The sequence below is a fragment of the Lutjanus erythropterus genome, chromosome 6 (genome assembly GCF_056507025.1).
Source record: "Lutjanus erythropterus isolate fLutEry1 chromosome 6, fLutEry1.hap2, whole genome shotgun sequence".
Classification (NCBI taxonomy): Eukaryota; Metazoa; Chordata; class Actinopteri; order Lutjaniformes; family Lutjanidae; genus Lutjanus; species Lutjanus erythropterus.
Genome location: NC_139322.1, coordinates 3661239 through 3676377, shown reverse-complemented (window position 1 = coordinate 3676377; position 15139 = coordinate 3661239). Strand labels below are relative to the sequence as shown.

Genomic DNA, 15139 nt, shown 5'->3' with positions numbered 1-15139 from the left:
CCTTGGTGTCAGACGTTATGGAGGGCCACCAGAAACTGCGTCGGAGCAAGGAGAGGGTGCGATGAAACCCAGGATGACAGGCGATTTTGGAAGCATGTCCCCACTGGAGCACAGGAGTTCTGGCGGCGGGTGGAACAAACATCCGGTTGGGAGGGCAGCTCTCGGGAATGGGTTGATCTTGTTGAGCCTCCTGCACGACTTGCTCAATCTCCCACCTGGCCGCCCCCACCATGCAGGAGGAAGGGAGGATGGTCTCCACAGGTGTGTCTTCCACCGGTGGAGTAAACAGTCTGGATAAGGCGTCGGGCTTAACATTCCTGGAACCAGGGCGGTAGGTGAGGGAGAACCGGAACCGACCCAAGAACAGGGCCCACCGAGCCTGCCGGGAGTTTAGTCGACGTGCAGACCGTAGATAGGAGAGGTTCTTGTGGTCAGTCCATACCGTAAAAGGGTGCGTGGAACCTTCCAACCAATGCCTCCACTCCTGGAGAGCCAAGACCACAGCGAGGAGCTCCCTGTTGCCCACGTCGTAATTTTTCTCTGCTGGGGTGAGCCGACGAGAGAAGAAGGCACAGGGGTGCATTTTGTGGTCAACTGGGGAGCGTTGAGAGAGGACAGCCCCTACCCCAGAGTCAGAGGCGTCGACTTCGACCACGAACGGTAATGCAGGATCTGGATGGGAAAGCACAGGTGCAGAGGTAAACAGGCACTTTAATCGGTCGAAGGCAGCATCGGCTGCCTGCGACCACACAAAGGGGAGCTTGGAGGAGGTCAATTGAGTGAGTGGGGCCGCTACTTGGCTGTAATTGCGAATGAACCTCCTGTAAAAATTTGCAAACCCCAAAAACCTCTGGAGGTGTTTTCTGGTGGCGGGGACAGGCCACTCGGCCACCGCTTGAACTTTGGCCGGATCCGCCTTCAGCTGTCCCCTTTCCACCACGAACCCCAAAAAACTGACAGATGTGACATGGAATTCGCATTTCTCTGCTTTCACAAAGAGTCTATTCTCTAATAGTCTTCTTAAAACCAGCTTTACATGCTGGACATGTTCATCAAGGTCTCTGGAAAAAATCAAGATGTCGTCTAAATAAACAAACACGAACCTATTAAGCATGTCCCTTAAAACGTCATTGATCAAAGCCTGGAAAACAGCTGGTGCATTGGTCAGACCAAAGGGCATAACCAGGTACTCGAAATGTCCCAGGGGGGTGTTGAACGCCGTTTTCCACTCATCTCCTTCCTTAATCCTGATGAGGTGGTAGGCGTTACGGAGATCTAGCTTGGAGAAAATGGTTGCTTGGTGCAAGGGGCCAAAAGCGGAATCAATCAGAGGGAGTGGGTACTTATTTTTCACTGTAATGTCATTTATCCCCCTGAAGTCTATACAAGGGCGCAGGGTTTTGTCTTTCTTTTCAACAAAGAAAAAACCCGCTCCCACTGGGGAAGAGGAAGGGCGGATTAGCCCCGCAGCTAACGAGTCTGTGATGTACTGCTCCATGGACTCTCTTTCAGGCTTGGACAAATTGTACAGTTTTTGAGATGGAAATGGGGCTCCAGGGAGCAGTTCAATGGCACAGTCATAGGGACGGTGTGGGGGAAGAGAAAGCGCTTTGTCCTTGCTAAAAACCTCCTGAAGATCATGGTACATGGGGGGAATGGAGGACAAGTCAATAGGTTCGGTAGGCACAGGTGGCGAGGAGGCACTGGAGGGAATGGCAGAGTGAAGACAATGGGAATGACAGAACGTACTCCAATTGGTAATGGCCGAGGCGGACCAGTCAATATGGGGGTTGTGCAACTTTAACCAGGGGAGCCCCAGAACCAGAGGTGAAGTGGGAGAGGGAATGATTAACAGCGAAATTACTTCCTGATGATTACCAGAGAGCAGCAGGGTCACAGGGGCAGTACGGTGGGTGACACTAGCCAGTAATTGTCCACTCAGGGTGAGAACGTTCCTAGGCTCAGGGAGAGGCTCAATAGGAAGGTTCGCTTGACTACACAGTTCAGAGTCAATAAAATTGTCATCAGCTCCACTATCGACCAGTGCCTGCAGTGGTATCATGTTATGTGGGAGTCTGAGCATACCTTGTAGTTGAACTCGGGTGGAGGGAGAGGAGGAAGAGATAGTACGGCTCACCAGCGCCCCCTCCGTGGCTGATGAGCCTCCCCTTTTGGCAGTTGAGGACAGGTGGCGAGGAAGTGGCCAGGCTGACCACAGTAGATGCATAGCCGGTGCAGTAATCGGCGCTCCCGTTCTGCGGGAGACAGTCTGGCTCGACCCAACTGCATGGACTCCTCTTCGTTAGGGACGGAGGAAAAACCCGCACGAGGAGCGGGAGCAGGCACGGGGGTGAGGTCCCGGGGAATCCCGCGTTGCGGAGTGGACACCGGAGGGTAGTTGGAAACCACAGGAGGAGGGGCGCCCTGTCTCCCTATTCTCTCCCTGCATCTCTCACGTAGCCGGTTATCGAGTCTAATGGCTAATGAGATTAATTCGTCAAGAGACTGGGTCTCGTCTCGTGCTGCCAATTCGTCCTTAATATTATCAGCTAATCCCAAGAGAAAAACACTTTGCAATGCGCGCTCATCCCAGCCGCTTTCGGCTGCCAAAATGCGGAAGTCGATAGCGTACTGGGAGACTGGCGCTGTACCCTGGCGGAGGGAAAGGAGCCGGCTGCTGGCTTCTTTCCCTTGGACCGGGTGATCAAAAACCTTGCGCATCTCATTAACAAAAGAGGAATAAGACTGAGTTACCGCCGAATTAGTGGAGATAGCCAAAGCCCAGGAGGCAGCCCGATCTGTTAACAAACTCATAATGAAGGCAATTTTCGATCTATCTGTGGCGTAAGTCTGGGATTGCTGTTCAAACACTAAAGTACACTGAAGCAAGAACTGACTACATGCCCCTAAATCTCCCGAATACCTGACCGGGGTGGGGATGTATGGTTCCCGGGAGAGGACGGGTGGAGGAGCCGGAGTCGCCAAGGAGGGAGCCGAGGAAGGAGGAAGATTCCCAGGAGGAGCCAAACTGGGGATCTGACTGACGGCCTGATCCATGCGGCTGCCGAGCTGGGATACGCTGGTCACCAGGGTCTGGAGAACGCCTTGGATCTCGTGGATGGCTTCCCCCATCTGGCCAACACGTGCTCCTTGAGAGGATAGCGCCTGCCGTAATTTATCTGTCTCCGCGGGGTCCATGATTTGGCCGGACTATTCTGTTAGGTTCAGAGTTTGGCCAGGACCCCAGACGCAGAGAGCGAGATAAAGCAGTTCTCAAAGAGTTTATTGTTTCACAAAAAAGCAAAAAACAACGGAAGGCGAGGGCAGGTGCTGGACGCGGTCGGCTGGCTGGCGCAGCGGGGTCGGCAGGAGGGGAACCGTGCTGGCGTAGGATCAGGAGCATGAGAGCTGCACCCACGGTCGGAATAGGAACTGAAGGCTGCACAAAAACACTGTTGATTAGAGTCACGAAGGAAAAAACACCAAAAATCCACTAGAAAGCTTGCTGCGCTACATTACCGACAACGACTGAATAGTCCGGCACAGGAGTGGAGACTAGGCCAAGCTCATATACCCGGGGAAGTGCACTGATGAGAGCCAGGTGCGTCTCATTATGCTGAGCCAGCCAATGACCGCCGCCGCTGCCACACACACTGCCCTGGAAGGAAAGGGGAGGGGGGAAAAAGGGAAACAAGGAAAACCGAAACACCAAGAACACCAAAACAAATCCAAAAAACTCAACAACCATGACAACATGTTTAATAAGATTAAGATATTTAGTTGAACCAACAGCTCTTCAGTCACATTACAAACAAATTTGATTTCCTTTTACACTTTTTCAGTTTGATGAGATATTTAAGTTAGAAGAACTCATGTTCAAGTGTAATGAAAATACTAAACGCACTAAAAGGTTTTAGTTTGATTAACCTGAACAAATAAAATCTATATATTTACTTTAAGTTAATGAGAAAAAAAATGGTTCCTGCATGATATTTCACAGTGAAAAACTGTCTCCAAGTTTCAGCACACTCTTAACTTTTATGTCATTCTCACTCGCCAAATCTGGCATATAAATAGAACTCAGCATCAATCTTCAAACCTTTTTTTAACTTCATTCAGGTGCCTTTAATGGACTCAAACATTTGAAATGAAGGACGCGATGAAAAGTCTTTGGGCATTTGGACAAAAACTTCAAAAGCAGCATCTCTTATTTAAAACCCGTTTGGAATAACTGCCAGATTTTTTTCGTGTTCCCTCACTGTACCGCGCAGCTTTCAGCGCTGTCCTGGCACACGATCTGTCTATTCTCCCACCGAAAAGAACATCATCATTTGGAAAAGTCTCAGTTCCTCGAGATATTGAAATCAGCTGGCAGTCTGGAGAGCTGCCTGTGAGAATTATTCAACAAGTGCGCGAGGTGTCTAATTAAGCTATTTTGGCTCACACTTTATTGTGCCTCGTGTTCTGTCCTTTAAAGTGTAACACGTTTACCTGCAACACCTGTTGAAACACTAATGAGGCCAATGATACTGAGTATGGAGACATCCATCATGTCTAATTATCACTGTGTGGATAAGAGACGATAGAAAATGCTGTATTTCTATAAAAGTGTGGATTTCATGAAGCACTCAATTTGTGCATGGATCCAAAATGTTCTTTTAAAGAGAAGACACTGTTCAGACAGAGCTGCTGAAAGGAACACTTTGGGAAATAAGCTTGTCCACGTTATTGCCATGAGTTTCCAGTCTTCGTGCTATGCTAAGCTAAGGTAAGCTAACCATGTGCTGGCTCCTGCTTTATATTGAACAAATATATATGTCAGTTGTTGTTTTTACGCTTTGAATTTTATCCAGATTAAATAAATGAAATGTAACATGTTTATTCAGCCTGTCCCGCAAAACAGATGTATAGGTCGTCTGTGCAAGAAGCTTTTACGCCCCGCGTTTATGTTAATTGTTTTGCTTCGCCTTCAAGTGACTGTGGAAGACACAAATTGCAAACTGAGTGTTTCTTAAGGAGCTGACTGAACATAACTGTACTTCTGCACACATGCACGCTCACTCAACTGTACACCAGAGGCAGATTTAGTGGGCAGCTACTGAGGCTCAAGCCCCGAATGTTTTCTCAAAAGCTGCGCATGTTTTACATTTTGAAAATGACATTGTACTAGTGATTTCTCTGACTGTACCAGCATGCCGTTTCTCTGCGTGTGTGTCAGTGTGCAGTACCTCAGTCTAACAGAGAGGCAGCAATATGCAAACGCAAACAGGCACGTAGCCTTTGTAACCTGCCTGAAGAATAAGTGTCTCAATCGCGCTTGTCATCGAGTATGGACATCCACTTTGTTTTTTTCAAAAAGTCACAAAAACAGTGAACTGCAGACAGATGATATGCAGATGCTTTATTTATTTTGTTTACTTTAAGATGCTTGCTTGTTGGCTTACTTTTGTACCTTGGTTCCCAAACTTTTTCTGGCTTCGGAAACCCGAAATAAGTTCAGGCTTCCACCAACCCCACAATTATAATCAATCTTTAACAATAAATGGGAGAGCAACTGAAAAAAAAGATTCAAGTTTTATTTTTGTCAAGTAAAGGTCAGCATGAAGAGGTCAGCAAGCTCGTCAATAATGCTTGCTTGTCAATACTGTTTATTGAGGAGAGATTCTCGTCTCATTTGTGGTCTGTTGAACAGTAAATTAATCACAGTCAGCGCACAAAATCACTATTTTCCATGCTCAGATGGTGCACAGCATCTCTGGGTGCTGTAGTCTTGCATATTCAGTCCTATCTCCATGCTAATTAGCTGAGGCTAAAGTTGCAGCTAACAACAAATAAATCCTGTTCAATCATAAAACTCTGCAGTGTAAATCGCAGAAAGTTGAGGCAGAGCAGCCGGAGGACATCACAGGGAAGACCAGAAAATATATTTTCTCCGTGAAATATAATCCAGGAGTCTGTAGTTGCAGAGTGGAGCTCATGAGCACGGGTCAAACTCCTCCACAGGCTATTAAGAAGTTGGCCAATCAGAGGAAAGTGGGTTTTTAAGGAGGCTGGGTTTAAATAATCAGGAGTTAAAAGGGCTTGTTCCAAACAGAAGATGAATTAAGGGGCCTTTTTAAGATAAATAAGGATGTTTTTGAACTGTGAATCATGCAAAGCTACTCTGCTGGAGTCCCAGTATGAAAACATCAAGCTGGAAATGAGCCTAATAGGTCCCCTTTAACATGCTTTAATTGGCTCTTGGCTAATTGGCTCTTATTTTTTCTTTGACCTTCCATGTAAACTAACAAATGGCTTCTTGTAGCGTAGGCTCTTTCTCTGTGGTACAGTACAGGAGTAAATGAGGGGGAGTTGACCTGCAGGTCTCCTGTAACTGTATCGTTCTGCTGATTAAAGGAGGGAATGAGCCTCCTGTATCTAATGTCCTGCACCCTCCCTGTTCATTAAACCAGGATCGACTTGAACTGCATTATATATTCAGCCGAGCCCGGGGGAATCTATAGCGTGGGAATCACATTATACTGATTTCCATCCCTCGGGGCTGACGGTATACTTCCTTTTTCTGTAAACATACAAATGCCTTCAGCTCCAGTGGTCACAGCATCTCCTTATCATTTCTGAGACTTGAATCTTTTTTCTGATTGGGCGCAGGCGCGTTATCTATCGCAGCAGTCTGATGTATGAACAGCACAGTAGCCCTTTCTGTCATCATTGCCTTTCTCCCTTTCATTCTTCACCGTGTGTGCAGGGCTGCCTCGCTGCCTCCCTCACGTACAGCCATAAATCAACCATCTAAGAGCTGGGACCTTCTCTGCAAGGCCCCTCTCATTGATTACACCGCGCTCGGTAAGTGTAGCGTGATGAAGAGAGAGCCCAATTCAATTAGGCTGCCTCGCCAGACAGAAATATGTAGCCTACGCTGCCCCGGATAAAAGGATGCCTTCAAGAGCACCGAAAAGAAAGTGGGGGTATAGGAAGGAGAATTTGGGTGGTGTCACTCAGATAAAAGTAATTGGATTGCAATGATAACATTCTGCTCCCTGGGTGGCTTGTGTGAGTTGACAAAGGACACGCGTGTTCGAGCGAGAGATGAAGGTAGTTACAGGAAATGAGGACGACTGCGGAGCCGAGGACTGAGCTGCAGATCAGCCTGTAACCATTTGGAAATGTGCCGTCTTTAGTCATGATAACAACACAGCTGCAAGGATCCAAATATCTGTGCGTTGGCTCGTCTCGGTCCAGACTGAAATATCTTAACTAGCCATTCCCAAAAGACTGGGTCGTGACCCCATGGGTGGGTCACAGGAAATTTTATTTGTATGTAGGTAGCAACCTTGTTACAACTTTTTTTTTTTTTTTTTGTCCTGTTTAATCTTTCACATAATTTTTGTCTCGTCCAAGGATTCATCTTTTCTGCGTGTAATTGTCCCATTCATTTAGGTTGGAAGCGGTCTTGATGTTGGGAAGAAAATAATCAATAATTCCACTTCAATGCATTAAAACTAAAGTAACAAACCTGTTTTGAAATTTAGTAAGTAGAGATATTGTGTTGAAATGTAGGGAGCAAAAGTAGAAAGTAGTCAGAAAAATAAATAGCCAAGTAAAACAGATACCTAAAGCACAGTAACAGAGTATTTGTTACTTCCCATCTCTGCCTGCAGTGTAGTGTCTCCTTCATGGACACTGTCCAGAGTATTCCTGAAACATTAAATCAGTTTTCACCATTTCTAAACGGTCTCATATTCTCTCTGGCTGTGCGTGTGGTTTACAAAGAAGCTCTTTTCAGCGAGCATCCTCATCCTCAGCCCCTGACAATAACAAGGATTTTAAAAAGAAGTGAAAAGATAAGAACAGAAAAGAAATTCAAAATAGTTCTGCACTTCTAAATCTCCCCCTCTCTTTTAAATAATTGGAATAAATCACATCCATGTATGAGATAGTGCCTCTAAGCAATTTATTTCACTATTCATGATTCTTTTTAATTCACAGCACACACCGCAGCGAGAAAAAGAGACATTTATTTCCCAGTGTTGCCACAGTAACTAACCTCTCAGCAGAGAACTTCATCCACCATACACACACGACAGTTCAGTCCCTGCTGCCCGCTGCAGGGACACACACACACACACGCGCACACACAGACACACACACACACACACACACAGACACACACACACACACACACACACACACACACACACACACACACACACGCACACACACACACACACACACACACGCACACACGCACACACACGCACACACACAGACACACACACACACACAGATGATACTTATTTTGATTCATTGCACCAGAGTCCCTCCATTTAGAGAGCAGCCACCTTTTATCTGCCCTCTTTTACAGAGTCAGCCAGTCAGACAGATGTTTGGACACACACACAGGACAGATGTTCACCCGTGTTCTCTGACTCATGCACACCGCACTGAATTTCAGCCCAGTGTGCTAGAAATGACATATGTTCAGGGACCAAAATTAGCACCGGCCACCGGCCAAATTCTGATAACTTGTGCAAGAGGACGCTCGATTTGCTTCAGTCACCAGCCAAACAAACAACTGTGCTCGACTGAATGGCTGCTGAAATTTGCACATTCACTTGTCATTTAGCTGTAAGAAAAAAAAAACGTTTTGTACCCTGCACATGTTTATGGTGTTTATGATATGTTTTTAGGCAAACATAATGCCATCCAGATTTTCTATTAGCATAATAAAACATTTTTAATGAATGCATCTGAAGAGTCACACAATGTTGATACTGAATGTGTCTGCAAAATGTTCACTCACTGTGTATTTTCCTGTTTGGAACTCAGGACAATTCAAGTTTTATTATTATGTTTCAGCATTTGCAGCAGTTTACAGTCATGCCAGCAGCTCCATGAGGCTGTTACCTACTTAAAGGGATAGTTCACCCAAAAATAAAAATTCAGTCATTATCTATTCACCCTCGTGCCGACTGAGGGTTGGGTTTATTTTGTTAGTCTACAAAACACTGCTGGTTACCATTCATTCATTCCATTGTTTGGGAGATTCTGCAAATCCGGACCTTCAGTCAGCATGATTGTGATTATGTAATGACTACATTTTCATCTATTTGTGAACTATCTCTTTAAGTAGCCTGCAGTGGTTTGAGCCAAATCCTAACATCAGCATGCTAACTTGTAGTGCTGCCCCCTGAAAGTCAAAGATTTTAATCCTCAGTCGACTGAGATTTGAGCCAAGTTGGACATTCGTATATATTAATATTTATATTAGCTGGCGCACCTATTTATGACAATCTTTGTGGCAACATGCGCTGGTGGTTTATTGGTTTATTGGTAAGTTGAAACGAGTGGTTGGTAAGTGTTTTTTTTGCTGCATCATTGTACACAGAGCAATGCAACAGCATGACAGGCTGCAAACTTCACAAACTGAATCACTAAATAACCACAAACAACGAAACTAACTGTGATGAAAGTAGAGAACAGTGATGGAAACGGAGCGCATGTGATGTGCTGCAGCTGCCACTTCACCAGAGTGCACAGAAGAGCATGCAGCACAGGTAATGCTTGTTTTTTTTGCTACTGACAGGCTCAGATTCTTATTATAAGTGTCTGACAACATTATAAAAAGGAACGGTGAGAGACCTTTTTCTAAAAAGCAAGATACATTTTGATTAACCTGAAACCGCTGTTTTATTTCTCTCGCCAAACTGACCAGACTCCATCATCATCGTCATTAGCTTCATTCATACTTGACAGAAACAAAATAAAATCACCACCAATCACCAAATAAAAAGCATCTTGGTTCATCTGTTTACTGTCCCAACAATCACCAGCTCTGGTTTAGCTGAAATAAATCCAGCTGCAACCTTGGGAGAGACGTTCTGAAGATCAGCTGATTTTATACCTGAACTATACGTGTACGAGGACACAGACCTATACTGTCTCTGACTACGTAGGATTCAGATTTTTTCACGTCACAGATGAAAAAGAACGGCATTAAAACATGATTAGGCTAATATAGCAATTTAGTTCAGTGCACTGAACTAAAAAAAAAAAAAAGGATTGTTTAAAATTGGAATTTGACGGCCAAATTTAAATAGACTGAAAAAAATCTTAGTCAGGCTAACATGCTAACATGGGCACATGCTGATGTTTTGCAGGTATTTTGCCATGTTCACTATCTTAGTTTACTGTGTTAGCATTGCTGATTAGCTCACAGGGGTGTTACGATCCATCAGTCTGGATCGATTTAATGATCAACGATCCATCATCATCGACACAAAGTGAAAACGCAGTGACCTGATTATGGCACTACATGAAAAGTTAATGGATAACCAAAGTTAATAGACTTCATCCAGTGGGGACCATAAACGTCAGAACAAAATGTCATCTCAATCTATCCAATAATTGTTGAGATATTATGGTCTGGATTGCAGTGGTGGACCGAGAGGACGACTGTCAGACAGTTTTGCAGTCCCTAAAAAGTCAGTCGTGACCCGAAGCATGAGACTGGATGACATATTCATTCCCAGAAAAAGCAGCCCTGGATAACCCAAAATATAATTAAATCAATCCAGGCAGCAACTGCATTTACTTTTAAATGTAACTGACAAAAAGTACAAATGTAATTTTACAGAGAGTCTATACACTATATTGCTTCTCTACTTCATTTCCAGACCTGACATGCTCTTAGTAATGAATTGCACTGTGTAGACTATAAACTACATTATCAGTGATAAATATAGCAGGACTCCTTATTTCAGATGCATAATTCATGTTTCATCTGCTGAATCTTTACATGCAAGTGCTTGCAATTCCAGATACTTGCTCTCCCTTTGAGTTGCTCCTGAATTATTTAGTAATGATGGCGTCATCCATATTTACTTTTATATATATATATATAAGGTTTTTTACTCACATATTTATACAGTTGCTGCTAAAGATGGAAATAGTTTGTTACATCAGCAGTTTGGAACATAAAACAAACTTTTTACAGCACTGGAGGACATTAAAGACTTAAATGTCATGGTACAGTAATACAACTAAACAAGGCATGCTGTATCAAATTAAACAAAAACTAGAAATAATATTTTCTTTATTGGTATCATCGGTGATTGGCTGCACCACCTCTGGTGCAGAAACTAAGGGAGAGCTTGGAACCTGGTTAGACAGATTCTCAGGCCATCTTGTGAATCCAGCTGCTTGCAAGGTAAGGAAACACTAGCAGGTATGTGATTTCACTTTAGTGTACAGTACAGGTAAGTTATAATGTGTCCCTTATAAACCTCTAATTAAGTCTCATAGAGGTCTAAGAAAGAGTCTAATACTGTCTGATAAAGAACATATTTCTAGTTTTCGCCTAATTTAACAAACTATGACTTGTTATGTCTCAGTGTACTGTAAAATAAAGTGTGGCCCAAAATACAACCAATTAAAAGGAAAAATTAACCATAATAAGCTTTGTTCACACTTTAGATCTGGTGCCCTCAAAAATGTGGAATTAACTGTTAATATGTGCATAAATCCATAGCAAACTGTTATTAAATGCATAATTAAGTATGTAGAAATCTTTAATAAAACAACAAAAACTTAGTAAAGGTTTAACAATGACATAATAAGTTAGTTAAAAGTTGCTATTATGAGCAAATAAAAGAATCTCTTTTAACTTATAAATGTCTTATAATCGCACAATAATCATGTTTATTATGCTAGTATTAACACTTATATAGTCTTATTAATGAATATTCATGTTTATAAGCATATTATGAGGGCCTTATTAGCTAGTAATCCAATTCAATTCGGTACACTTTATTGGCATGAATGCTTTAGAAACAATAATCCCAATTATCAACAACAATTATCCCTGTTAATTAATGCTTATGATGAGACCTTAATGTTGTGTTGCCAAAAATGCAAACCTCTTTAACCTTCATGCTAATAATGCAAAAAAAATAAAAAATAAATAATTACTTCCCTGATATACTCCTTTAAACACTTTAATACTTACTATGATGGATTAATTAGGTTTTATGAACTTGACTGACTTTTACATCAGAATTAACAAATCACAACAACTCCACTGAGAGAGAAAGACTCGGCGATGTTTCCTCTTCCTCAGGTTTACTAGGAACAAAACTACAGTGATACCTCAGTGCAAAGCTGGAAGGATAAATAATGCTTTGGTAGGGAGCCATTTGGAAGCAAAACAACGAAGCAGGGAGGGGGTTGAGGGCGCCTGAGTGCCGGGCTGAGGCTCTTGCACTGATCAGCGCTGCATGATGTAGACAACAGAGGAGAAGGAGGAGGAGGAGGAGGAGGAGAGGAAGGAGGAGCGAGCGGGGGAACAGACTGGCTGAAGCTCGCAGCTCTCAGTCTCTCCTCTGTGCTTCGAGAAGCAGCTTCCCTCTGCTTTTCCTCTCTCCCTCCCTCGCACACACCGGCTCTCCGACTCTTTCGCCTGAGCTGAGAAGCGTGAACGCGGCGGCCGAGGGGCGACCCGACCCACACCATGCTGCCCTGGAGAAGGAATAAGTTTGTTCTGGTGGAAGATGAGGCGAAAAGTAAACCCAAGAGCCTGGGGACGGGGCTGACCTACCACTCCATCCTCTCCTCTCTGCTGCGCTCCTGTCCGGACTTGCTGCCCGACTGCCCCTTCGACTGGGTGGGCAGCATCTTCCACACCAAACGGCAGAAGGTGGAGCTGAACAAAGAGGAGCCTGTTTACAACGTGCGCTACCTGGGGAGCGTGGTCACCATCACAGCGAAGGGAGACGGCTGCACCCAGGAGGCGGTGGCAAAGATCTGGGCGAGGAGCAACTACGGGGAGCAGAGTGTCAAGATGAGGTTAACGGTGGGACCGCAGGGCATCCGGATGAGCGCCGACAAATCGGGGAAAAAGAAACCCATCCATCTCTACTCTCTGAACAGAATCACCTACTGCAACGCCGACCCGTGCCGGCCCAAGATCCTGGCTTGGATCTACAGGCACCAGGTCAAGAACATGGCCGTGGTGCTCCGGTGTCACGCCGTCCTGGTCAGCAAGTCGGAGAAGGCCCAGGCCATCGCCCACAGCCTGTACCAGAACGTCACCTCCGCCTTCAGCGAGTTCAAGCGGCTGAAACGTCAGAGCGATTTCCGGCACTGCCAGCAGCAGCTGCTGGGCGAGGAGGCGGTGCCCCTGATGCCTCTGAGGAGGCTGCTGAATGGGCAGTGCCACTACAGACCGCCTGCCGATAACGCCGGGACCGCCACACGCCTCTGCTCCATCACAGAAGAAGAGGAGGAGGAGGAGGAGGAGGAGGAGGAGGACAGTAAAGATGAAAAGCAGGAGGTAAAAGAAGCAGTGGAGCAGCAGGAGAAACAAAAGGTTTTAACCACAAACACGGACCCAACTCAGTTATTATCGGAGCTGGACATCGGGGATATTGCCAGACTGGAGCAATGCCAAATCAACTTTGTCAGTGACAGCAACAACAACACGTTTACATTCATAACCTCTCTGGTGTGACAGTGTAAAGAATTCTGCAGCACTACAGTAACACATTCCTCTCTTTGCCCTTCACTGGTACCCCCCCACTCAGGCTCCCTCCTGCCCCGTCCATGTAATGTGAAGTGTTTACCAGAAACTTCTCCCACGATCGGGTGGCGGAGAGCAGGCAGAAGATCGTTCTGTGGGAGTAATTTCTATTCCGTCCAGATGGCTCAGACGCTGGCTTGACTGTAGCAGTTTTGGGAAACTGCGTGTTTACAAAGAGGGCTGGTGATGCACAGACTAACGATAGCACAATGACGAACGAGGACGATGTTCCCAGAGAGTGCTGACGCTGAGATCACTGACACACGGGTCACTTATTGATCGCAGCGCCGAGCAGGATGTGTTTATTAGTCTTCTAGCTCTTGTTTTTTTTGAGTATAATTAACGCCGTGTTTGCCAGCAGGGACATTTTTTCGGATCGACTTGTAATATTTTTTCAGGGAGGCTCTTTGTAAATTTGTGTAATTTTTCTAGTACGACAATCCTCACTGATCACAGACTGACCTTTTCTGAGTGCTCACAATCACTGGAAGAAGTTTATTATGATTTTACTAATGATCGCAGCCCACTAATGAATGAGGCTGTAATTTAGGAAGCAAGCCATTCAGTCGACATGTTTATTGCTGTCATTTGTTTCCCTCCTTATCATTTATGCATGACATGTCAGCGGTAACCTTTCATGCTGAGCTTTTGTCTTTTTTTCATTCATTTCTCGGATCCCTCAGCTTTGAAAATGAACACTGTGATAAATGTGTGACCAGGGACGAAATACACAACTGTTCACGCAGCAATGTCCAATTTATGTCATGCATTTTTTTTTTATGATATACCTTCGGTATCTGTGTGTCACCTCCAAAACAAAAGAACAAGAAAATCTAATCTCAATTTGCCATTGCTGTGCACTTTTTAGCCAAGTTTTGTTAGTGCAGTTTTTCCACACGAGCCCTTGCAAAAATGCAGATGGACCGTTACAATTTAACACAAACTGTTTTGAATAATGACTTTAGCTAATTTCCTGTTGATGATATCTGTGCTACTGTCTCAAAATGCATTGTGATTATTATGAGATGAAGCTATTTATTTTCCAAATACGATGAATAAAAATTGCCCTCAGCTGGGTTTCCGTCTTCAATCTCAGAGGGAGGGTATTTCTAGTTGTTTTCAAAGAGATTATTCAAATGAATCCAACAACATTCCTCTGCTGTGCATTTGCATGTTTCTGATGTGGAAATTTGTGTAACCTACTCTTCAAAGACAAAAAAACAACAACACATTTACAGCAGGATAATCTGCTGCATTCACTGAAAAAAAAAAAATCTGAGCAGATGTAAATGTAGCATAATTAAATCTCTGATATTAGCGATGAAAAATTAAGTTCCTATCTTTACATGAATATACATGAATATATCTTTACATTGTGCATTTTTTCCTTAACAAGATATATGTTTTTCTAGACTATCGTCCTCAAGTGCACCCATTTAACAAACAATAATCTTGTTTTATTTACTCTGTCAATATAATTGACCCTTCAGGAAGTCTGCCAAGGAAAATAAAAAACAAGGAAGGGACATTTCATCACTGCAGAACATTCTATACTCTGTTTAG

General features: G+C 44.3%; 1 protein-coding gene across 1 annotated transcript; it reads left to right on the top strand.

The window, feature by feature from the left end:
* Positions 1-12362: 12362 nt before the first annotated feature.
* On the top strand, positions 12363-14666 carry fam43b (family with sequence similarity 43 member B). The gene has a single exon (XM_084719912.1). The coding sequence runs from the start codon at positions 12509-12511 to the stop codon at positions 13505-13507; it is 999 nt and encodes a 332-aa protein (XP_084576038.1). The 5' UTR covers positions 12363-12508; the 3' UTR covers positions 13508-14666.
* The last annotated feature ends 473 nt before the right edge of the window (positions 14667-15139 follow it).